Source organism: Cydia splendana, chromosome 9, assembly GCF_910591565.1.
Source record: "Cydia splendana chromosome 9, ilCydSple1.2, whole genome shotgun sequence".
Lineage (NCBI taxonomy): Eukaryota > Metazoa > Arthropoda > Insecta > Lepidoptera > Tortricidae > Cydia > Cydia splendana.
The window spans coordinates 3,080,034-3,091,622 of record NC_085968.1 but is presented as its reverse complement, the minus strand read 5'-3'; the positions used below and the strand labels follow the sequence as shown (position 1 = coordinate 3,091,622).

Genomic DNA, 11,589 nt, shown 5'->3' with positions numbered 1-11,589 from the left:
AACAGAACGGAACTCTTCAACGACGCATAGGTACTCCACGTTTAGAGATTTGTCCTCTTCGCTATGTTTGTTAAGCAAGTTAAGTTTTTAAGCCACATTTTTATCAAGCTCGAGTTATGATGATGGGATCCATGAGGAATCGAGGGAACTCCTCAAATCTTAAAGGCATGCGTATGGAGATTTTTGTATTTTCATCAGAAAATCAAGCATTTTCATTAAAAACTGCCGTATTTGATGAAGTGGAACTGCTGATGATGATCAGAACAGAACTCTTCAACGACGCATATTTCACGTTTGGTGATTTCGAATTTCGATTTTGACTTGGACTGGGACTCGGACTCGGACCCAGACCTGGACTCGTACCCGGTTCCGGTTCGGACCTGGACCCGGACTCGGACTCAGACCCGGACCTTGACCCGGAAAATCACTATGATACCTAAACTAAATAAACCACTATGATTACCTACGATAAAATGTAGGTATAAAGTATGATGATGCCAAAGTGCCAAACCCTCCCGCTCAAACCCCCGTACACCGCACCGCATGCGGCGTTAAGTGGGTTAGGTTAGGTTTGAACTGCGATCCTCACAGAACTGAACAAAAGTGGGTTAGGTTAGGTTAGAACTGCGAGCCTTACAGAAACGAAATGCTACTAGAAAAGTGGGTTTGATTAGGTTCGAACTGCGATCCTCACAGAAGTGAACTGCTATCAGAGAAGTGGGTTAGGTTAGGCTAGAAGTACGACCCTCACAGAAACGAAATGCTACTAGAAAAGTGGGTGGTTTTACCTCCTTTTCTACATAGTGCACCATCTACCATAATCTTTCACCGGTCCCCATAGAAGTCAGTTTTTTTTTCTTAAAAATTATTAGACACAATTTCTATTTTAAAACCCGTATTAAACTATAAAGAGCAGGTAATTTGATGACGATGTCACATGCTAGTGTTTCATATAAATTCCATAGTAGCATAATCGTTTTGACAGTTCGAAAAAAGAAACTGATTTGACTAGTAGCAAAGAGAATAGATAGTATAGAGGGCTATTGCCATAGTAAATTTTGTAGTCACGGTACATTTACTGCCATCTATCGACACACGATTAAAACTTAAAATAAAATTGAAAATGTATAAATTAATCAAAATATGTATACGGATAAATGATTTTTATTTTTTATTGTTCCATACCGACCCATATGTTCTTTCATTGATATGTGTTAAAATTGTTAAATATCAAACGGTGTCGTCGACGCCATCTAGCCGAGAATAGGCCAAAGGTATGGCGCCATCTATTCGAGAATGACTTTTTCTTGATTTCCGAGGCACGTTTTTTTCTTAGACTTTATTTATCTTATACGGAGTTACATATATCTTTGCTAGTAGTCAAATACCCTATAGACGGGACGTGTACCTATATAAGTGTTGGTGGTCGTATTTAGTAACTAAATTTATACGGTACCTAGGTATAAAATTTCACTCGAAGCCGCGCCGCCAAAAACCCGCTCCCATACAATCGAGCTAGTAGACGTTTTTTATGCAAAACTGCTACTCCCTCTAAATTCTTTGTATTACAATTTCTAGCAACGAAATCTAGTACCAGTATATAATGTTATTTGAATGTTCATGTCAATACATTCTGATTCCGAAAGCACAAAGCAAGCAACCTAATTATACTAACTCACGTTTGTACGTTATACACGTGTTAAACTCAATAAATAAATATAGTGAGTTTTGGATAAAAGTCTAACAATTATAATCTTAAGGATGACTCACGCTAGACCGGGCCATGCCCGGGCCGAGGCGTCTGACATGTTAATTTTCTATGATGGCTGATCGGTGATCACGTGGTGCTTTCCATAGAAAACGAAACTCCGGAAGCTCCGGCCCGGCCACGACCCGGTCTAACGTGAGTAATCCTTTACCCTTCCATAAACACACTTATCAATAATATAGCTTGATCCTCATTAAAAAGTAATCATATTCTCCTCACGTCTTGCTAGCAAGTTTAAAACACTTGCGTCTTACCAACAACAACAACTAAAATTCCCCACTCTTATTCAGTTGAAATAAGTGCAATTTTCGTTTGGCAAAGGGATCTGAGCTTGCCAGGTAACGTGTGTTGGGGGTTGCACAAAATTTCCATTTTCCAAGCGATTTCACACAAATTAATGCTCCAAATCCGTCGTCGGCTGGCAATATATTGCGGGTTTGCATCACTGGGGCATTTTTTCCCGGTCGAATGGGTTGCAAGGTCTTATAAGGTTAGTTTTATTACAACCTTACTGATCGTTACTAATATAATAATTATTATATTAATTATTAATGCGAAAGTAATTATGTCTGTCTGTCTGTTATCTTTTCACGCTTATGCCGTTGAGCTTAAACAATTTAAATGTGGTATTTGGTTTGGTATGGAGGCAGGGCGATGGCCCTAACAGAGTTAGCCGAAGTCGAAGGCAGGAGCTAGTTTATTATGATACTTAGCTATCTTATGTACTTCCCCGGGCTTCAAATTATCTCCATACCAAATTTTATTTACATGAATTAAGTGGTTTTAATGTAAAGAGGTAATAAAATTATATAGAGGTTTAACTTTTTTAGAACTCGTAATCAATATTTAATTATTGCCAATTAGTCAGTATTCTGTAAGTAAATACTCGTACTAGGTTTATTTTCTTAAAAGCTGCTACTTACAGCAATTTTATTCGCAATCTAGACATTTACTTAGCTTTGAGCGTATTTACTAAGCCGGCTGGCATACAAAGTCATCTCTAGAGATTATGGACTAGAAGAAAATAATATCCTATTTTCTAAACTATTTAGTAAATGTACTTGTCATTTAGTTTAGACAAGGCCGGAGTTTAGGCAGACCGAAAAGGAGATGGCGCGACAACTTGGACGCATTCTACCCCAAATGGTGGGAAAATGCCGATGACAGGGTCGAGTGGAGAAAACGAGGGGAGGCCTTTGCCCAGCAGTGGGACACCAAAATAGGCTAGAGAAAAAAAAACTTGTCATTACGGTTACGGTAATGTAATTCAACGGTACATAATTAGGGCTTAAAATTCAGGGGCCGAAGTTACAAACTAGACTAAATCGAGTTAGGAACCCTTGTTTATTCTGTACCGGTTGCACAAAATAAATACATACCTACTATAGTAAATTATCTGTAAAATCGGTCTCATACATACAGACGATGTAGGGCATAATTATTTTCCATCGTATTTTCTCGGAAACGTTCGTATTTTTCATGCCACTTCAGTCAACCTCACTACTTTTTGTAGGTGCCGAGACTGACTGAAATAGCAAGACACGTTCGTATGGTTCCGCGAAAAAACGATGGAAAACAATTATGCACTACATCGGTATTTATATTACTATTATTAGAAAGTACCTGAGATTACCATTCATGAGTTTGTAGGGCAAGCGCCTAATAAATCTGCTTGATCATTAAATATTCCGGATAATCAGCATCGAAGGCAAATTGTGAGCTCATTCGCAATTGCTATTTGGATTAAATAGAGAATACTGTACTTCAAATACAGTCTTTATGCCTATTGTTATACAGTTTACTTCAGTCATACGATAAGGAGAGAAAAATGCACTGTTCGCGCGAACACACTAGTTTCCTAGTGTGTTCGCTCCTGTCGGCAATAGTTAAGAGCTTGTGGGCATGTAAGCAATGATTTTATCATAGTTCTCTAAATAAAAGGAGGACCTTTTCACGTGGATAAGGGTTAAATAAGAAAATTAACCTTTATAGCCCTTAACTCTCGTGTATCTCTACAGGAAAGACATAACACAGGGATCTGTTTGACCCATAAGGTACCTACCTAATACCTATCTAACCTATCTATCTAAGCGCTGGGGGCCTAGCGGTAAGAGCGTGCGACTTGCAATCCGGGAGTCGCGGGTTTAAATCCCGGCTCGTACCAATGAGTTTTTCGGAACTTATGCACGAAATATAATTTAATATTTACCAGTCGCTTTTCGGCCAAGGAAAACATCGTGAGGAGACCGGACTAATCCCAATAAGGTCTAGCTTACCCTCTGGGTTGGAAGGTCAGTTGGCAGTCGCTTTCGTAAAAACTAGTGCCTACGCCAATTCTTGGGATTAGTTGGCAAGCGGACCCCAGGCTCCCATGAGCTGTGGCCAAATGCCGGGACAACACGGAGAAGATGATGATGACTTATCTAACCTAGCGAGCCTTACGGAATAAAAACATACAGTTTCTATAACTTTCCTGTTGTATTTATATGTATAGGTACCTAACACTTGGACAGTCGCGGCCTATTTAGTTTCAAACACAGTCGCTAAAGGGTTCACTGGGCCCAGTACTGTAGGTACTCACGTTATGTGACTATTTTAATGGAAACTACAAACAAACAACCTTACCTACCTTAAAACCTACCTTACCAACCCCTACCTTACCTTACCTGTTAAACCTGCTCTAACGATTTTGATTAAATTTGCTATATGGGGGTTTTCGGGGGCGAAAAATCAATCTATTAGCTAGGTGTTATCTCTGAAAAAAGGCGCATTTTTGAGTTTTTATACATTTACCGAGCAAAGCTCGATCTCTCAGATATTATTTCTTAAATTAGGAAAAAAACAATCATGATATAATACTAATAAACAGTTTGTTATAGATATATATAAAAAACAATTACTTTGTGTATAAAGTTTTTTTTTTGGCACTAGAAATAGATGCGATATATTACTCTACAGGTAATAAAGTAATCAAGCCCTCTAGTGGCAGAGGCCGGATTCGAACCGGCGTTACATAGATAGGTACCTACATATTTTTCGACTGCCTGATTATATCACGAGCTATTATTAATACTAATAAATAATAATAATCATGTATTATTTATGGTTTTGTAAGTGTTTTTATATTTTATTTATATTCATAACTTGAGATGAAAAATAAATAAAGATAAAATTATAATCGTAAATAAATAATAAACAAGCCTATTCTGCCTCCCAATTGAAGCGGAATAGTAACGAGTAAAAAAACAAGTTATAGTCACGCATATTTGTTTATTTGGTATTTAGGTCTGAACTCTAGATTGTCTAGTTAAATTAATACATTAATTGACAGTTATAAGTAACGCTTACAACGAGGGGTATAAAAAATAAAATATAAAAATGACTATCTATAACAGTGGGTCCCAACCTGGGGCTAGACGGTATTAACCCGTGGATTTTCTAATTTTCCGACAAGGAGGTAGGTAAAAAAGATTGGGACCCCTGGTTCCACTTAACTCAGACGATCTACTTATCATAGTGAGTGTAGTTCAGTAATTAACATTTAGTTTCAAACTGAGCTGCCTTTTGCTAGAAATTAGCATCGCAAATACCTTAGTAACCGCCTGAGTTAAGCAGTATGGCTATCTACAAAACATGCGCGCAATTTATTTCTATTTTCTCGGAGATTGTTTGAGGTAGGCAGCAATGGCGGCTAAATGCAAAAGTGCCACAATTCAAAATTATTTATAAGATCAATGTGGCTAATTCCGTCATGGGGACTATTCTATCCACGATCGTATATTTCCTATGATTTACAATTACAACAACTTTGGCTTTGGATAGCTGAAACTAAAAGCAGTTGCTGCTTTGTCAATAATATTATCAATTTTGTTCGTTGTTCGAGAAAAACGCTAGTAGACGGAATAGTCCCTATGACGGAATTAACCATATTGACCTTACTCGTTTTGTTTGAAAGTAAGATTCGTTTCCTACTGACCATTCTTCAGTATTGATGCATTGAGGTAACATCGGATAAGGTGCAGTTTCGAAGATCGCAAAGTATATTTTAAAACTAAAATCACTGTATACATCGTTAAAACTTCCACCGCCGCAAAACATAATATATCTTGTTACATGTTCTTGGGGGCCGAACTTACCCCACTTTGCCTTATGAGATTATTGTAACGAAGCTTCAAATTCTTTTGACAACTCCGCTGGGTTGACGCAATTATCCATAAGAAGGCTCTTACATAGGAGAGGCCGAGGTGAGTTGAAACAGAGGTAAGTTGAAACAACGTTTATTCACCGTAATCTTCTTGAATCAAGGAAATGTACCTATAAAGGAACTCGCATACGGTGGGTTGCGGCTAAACATCGTTTTTTCCAGCTCGCTAACAGTCAGATGTCTCAAAACGTCATAGATGTATGTTGTTTCAACTTACCTCTGTTTCAACTCACCTCGGTCTCCCCTAGTTTCTATTCCCACATTAAATTTAATATTAGTAAACCGTGTAACAAACTTTTTTACGGAACACTTGTGTCACGTGCCGTCGAAAAGTTTCCAAAATTGCGAAATTTCCACATGAAAATATTTCGGCAAGATGTCATTTGTATTGGAATCGAAATTTCTTATTTCCAAAATGAAAGTTTCCTTTGTTTCCTGTGAAATGTCCAGAAACTTTTCAACTTCTTGGAAACTTTCCGCAACTTGCACACCTATACTTCGATGTCTGTACGTCTGTCACTGTTTTTTTTAAATCGTGAGTAAAATAAAGAACAGTGTAAATTGTATCTATTGCATTAACACGATCAATACTTTGGTAAGTAAATTAATTGGCAAATATATTGCAAAATATAAATCAATGTAGACCAAACTCACATTACGTTTTCCAATTTACAAGACACAATTTTCAAATGTTAATAAAATATTAGCAAATTAACGTTACGTCGGCTGTACACACTCGTCGAGACCCTCTCGCCGAGACTCTCGGCCCCGCTCCGATCCAATCGTAGAAGCGCAGCGAAATGAGGAGCAGCATATACACACTCGTTCTCGTCTTATCTCGGGGTCTCTCGACGAGTGTGTTTACATACCCGCATTACAGTAATTTCTTATTACACACTCAAGAGAAATTAAAACGTCACCGTCTTAGATTTCGTTTTCACAATGTAGTTAAGACAAGTGGAATAGGCGCCAAGTATTTTTTATCAAATATACAAAATAAGTCACAGAAGTTTCTAAAGTTGACGTTCGAATGTCGACCGCCGCTGCAATAACTGTTGCGGCATCGTGTTGTCAATAGGGAATATTACGCAAAACTCTGCTTAGAGGGCGTCACTAAAATACTCACAGGGCCTACCGCGAAACACGAAAATAGAAAATTCGGTTTCTGTCTCTCTATCACTCTTGAATATTCGATCGATAGAGAGGCAGATAACGAAACAGCCACCTGTAAACAAACCGCCTTGATGCAACAATGTCATAGTGAAAATTTGTCAAAAAACTGTTTAAGGCCTAGTATGTATAAGTTACTCTATGTTTTACTGGGTGCAATTGTGCTGCACTCTGGCGGAAGAACATTGCAGTAATACTCCCTATTCCTTGATGAAATGAGTGACGTCCGCCACTGCATTACCGCCGCGATTATGACGTTAATTCCGTCACTCATTTTACCAAGGAAATTGACAGATACAGCGGCCGTAATAACGACGTCACCTTTAAACAGAGACAATGCCCTACTGCGTATAACAGCCGTATATTATTTGCCGTGTTCTCATGCATAAAAATCCAAAACTGATTTTGCAATCGTTGTTATACGTGATAGGGTAGAATGTACTACATCAGAACTGTATATTCAGAAATATAACGTTAGAAATTTTGGTTTAGTTATGATAGATAGGTAAATAATTGTAATAAGCCTGCCATTTTAACTTTCAATCACATATGACCTTAACTTGAAAATGGAGTATGGAATGGAGTAGTGGATACGTGATAGGGTAGAATGTACTACATCAGAACTGTATATTCAGAAATATAACGTTAGAAATTTTGGTTTAGTTATGATAGATAGGTAAATAATTGTAATAAGCCTGCCATTTTAACTTTCAATCACATATGACCTTAACTTGAAAATGGAGTTACCACACATGCACCCATGTATATTATAAATATGTATAAAACTGGAGCTAGTAAAGAACATGAACCGTTGCAGTACAAATTCGATGCAGGATGTGTTTATCGACACAAATATCGCTTAACAATTTGATGACGTCACGTTTATAGTAAACACTTCATAGTACGATGTTTATGTGAATCAAAACATCAACAGACATACGTAATTGTAAAACAAGACGTCATAGCATATGAATAACTGAATGCAAATCAGAATACATCGTTTATTCTATTTTAATTGTTAATTATCTACATTCAAACCGTTCCAATGCGGACACACCAAATACCTTGAACTATCGCACTGTGTACCGACGTCAAACTTGTGGCAGCCTGGTAGGACATGAGAATTTTCTGTTTTTCGACGATAACTTTTTATTTCCCTGATGAAAATTTATGAAATTTAGTAAGAATCTTAGGAATCTGTTAAGGACTATCCCTCCCAAATTTTACTATTCTTTGTCGACGTTATAAAAAGTTATCATCGAAAGAAAAATTCTCATGTCTAATCAAAAGTATGGGTTCTACAATAGGTACAAACATCAAAGGTGGCTAGAACAAAAGAGCTGCAATCCCATCAAATGTTTTTCCTGTTCATAACACTTCGAAAATTATGTAAATTGAATTTATAGGGTACTCCCTGGGAACTACCTTAAACCTTTGGAATAGCTCAATTTTCTGAAAGGAAATAGTCTTTTATATTCATAACTATAATAAGTTTTGCAGATTGCTTATTGGGATAGGGTATTTGTATTTTGTCCAATGATTTTTGATCTTTGTCAGAAATAAGATAAGATCGATAAAATATGTTAATGCTACTCGTATTTGTGGCATTAAAAAAATGCGAAAAATAATAGTAATGTCAGACTATAAAGTCTATCGAAAATCGTAGTAAATGTAGATACAGTTAAGGATGACTCACGCTAGACCGGGCTGGGCCCGGACCGAGGCGTCCGATATGTCATTTTCTAATCAGAGATCACGTGGTGCTTTCCATAGAAAACGAAGCACCGGAGGCTCCGGCCCGGTCTAGCGTGTCTCAACCTTTATCCTAGTTAGTATTTGGTAGAATAAGAACATGTTTTCTGTAATAAATTGAGCTATCTCAACGATTTAAGGTCCGTTGCCGGATCCAATAAATTTTTCCACGCTGTACCTATAGCCGTATCGTTCAATTAGTCAAGTGACAGTGACGGAGCTGACATATTATGGCAAATTTATAGTTATGACATGACAGTTATGTCGCTTGTCACTCTGACAAATCACGAGTACCATTCTTATATATTTTGTTCTCGCCGCTTTGGTTTTAGTGTCAAGAGTTATTTTAAACTAAATGTATTATCTATTTAGCTATAACTATAACAGTAGCTACTATCAGTCTGATGTCAACAACATTAAATCTACTTAATTATATTTTATTTACATCCTCTATATTAACAATTAGAAGTTTTTGAGTTATAATATCTATGTGAGTATTTTAGGACGCTAACAACAGTGACAAAAATGTATGTATGATAAAAAAGAGGCTAAAAATAAAAAGGAATTCCTCTATTTGAACTAACCTTTAGATTTTTCTTTAGGCCAATTTGTGGTATTTATTATTTTTATTATTTTTTTCAAATAAATTGTCTGTTGTTAGCGTCTTCGCAAAACCAATTAATTTTAAATAAATTTCAAATATAATCTTTGAGTTCTTTGGTACAATGATAAAAATACACAACATTTTTAAAATTCACACCCCTCCAGAGCACTTACGCTCTCATATATATAAAGTAGGTAGTTTTTTAAACGCAACGCGCACAAACACTGCAAGTTTAATCGTAAGAGGTTGTGCCCTATAAGAGTGTGCATTTTAAAAATGTTTTATCTCAATATTACATTGAAAATAAATATACAAATCAATTTAATAAAATTTAATAGCATAAGGTAAGATGGGGTAAGGTCACTTGTATGGAATCCTCCTACTGTTTGTCTTACCCCGAGCAAAATAAACTATGTTAATTTTACCCCACCTTACCTTACCCGAAAACATGAGAATTTCCTTTGTTTTAACAACGTTGAAAACTTTTCAGATTTAATTTGCGATACGATTTACTTTAAAACAATGTTGTTCAAAATAACTTAATATAAAATATGGCTCTGCATATCAGCATGTAATTTTTGGAAGCGCTCCAACGGAAATAAAATACGCAGAAAATCCTTGGTGACTTTCATTTGGAAATATTGCCGGTATTTCGATTTGATAAATCTCGCCCATATGTTGTTTTTGGAAATTGTTTGTGTCAGTTTGGAACGTATAAATTTAAGGCTTTAAAATTATAGTTTGAACGAAAACAGTTTGTAGATCTTGTTTATTACTAGGTAAAATATTTTTTCCAGTTATTCAACAATACAATACTTTGTTTCTTAAGTAACTTAAAGGTTGATATTTTAATTTTTAATACCATCTCAAGTCTTCTCCGTATCGTATGAACAATTGTTAGCAAAAAGACCTACACTCAAGAGCAATCAAATCGAGCCATTTTGTAAAGAAATATCTATACAAATGACCAATTAATTCCTCATACGTGTGGTCAGTGCACAGTATATCATGGCTTCAAATATTAATCATCTTTAAATTTACTTAGGGTCATTGAATAGGATCTTTACCTTATTCTAAGTACATTATCAAATTAATTATTTTTCTGTTAAAAAATCTGCCTAAAGTTTCTATCTAATTTAATACCTAAAAACAAATGAGACCTAAATTGTATGCGCTCAATTTTGGCAATATCTTGCATCTGCTTTCCAAGAACTGACATTTAACCTGACTAATTGTTGAAACAAAATGTACCACTTTGACACCTAAAAGTAGGTACCGATTGAGTGTTATTTCAGATGATCTTATAAAATGCTGTTATTGTTACCCAAAAGAAAACACAAAAAATATTCAGAAACCGATAAGTTTCGCAAGATCTGTGTTAATTATCGTTTTTTTTTGCATGACCCTCGTACAAAAAATGATGTAGGCACATACGGGATTAAAAAACAATTTTACACATCAACATACCAACACACATTCCTATCTATTAATATTTCACTAATTCGACAAAGTGGCGATTGCATCGCCATCTATCTACAATCTTAAAAACTATACGTTTAATTTTAACTACATTAAGTATTTTATAATCAGTTAAAACCCTGATGTTTTTCTATTCGTTAGTTTTTTGCCTTCAAACAGTTCATTCTGTAGGGCTAAGATGATCGGCTCTTTATCATTTGTCACCATGCCTGTCACGTTTTAACAACGTAAGTGCGAAAGTGACGCATGGCATGACATGTGACAAAAATCCGCTTCTGCTTGCAATTTATTATTTTCTTGTATACCAATATTAATAAGTTTGCTCTATTTTTTTTAATATACACTACTTATATTATAACTAAACACTGTATTATGATTGTCTTTAAAATTATCTTTGTCAAGGCCTTTGGTGTAAGTTCACTACAGCCGGGTTATGCACTAAATGGTCTTAGTCACTATGTTACTGTCACTTGGACTTGAACTTCCATCCATCCTTTGGAGTTTTAGATCCTGAAACAATACAATCAATTATTAAAAAAAAGTTGGACGCAATACTGATTATGTTATTTTAGATACAAGTGCGGAAAGTAATTTTAAATAAGTGGCGATATT

General features: G+C 35.9%; 1 protein-coding gene across 3 annotated transcripts in view; it reads right to left on the bottom strand.

Annotated features, from left to right (window-relative positions):
* Positions 1 to 10,895: 10,895 nt before the first annotated feature.
* Positions 10,896 to 11,589, bottom strand: part of LOC134793353 (glutamate receptor-interacting protein 1) — a 516,543-nt gene continuing 515,849 nt past the window's right edge. For all 3 annotated transcript variants that reach the window (XM_063764910.1, XM_063764907.1, XM_063764909.1), the window contains one exon: positions 10,896 to 11,487. In XM_063764910.1, the coding sequence (XP_063620980.1) occupies positions 11,416 to 11,487 (72 nt within the window). In that variant the 3' untranslated portion in view covers positions 10,896 to 11,415. The remainder of the gene's footprint in view (positions 11,488 to 11,589) is intronic.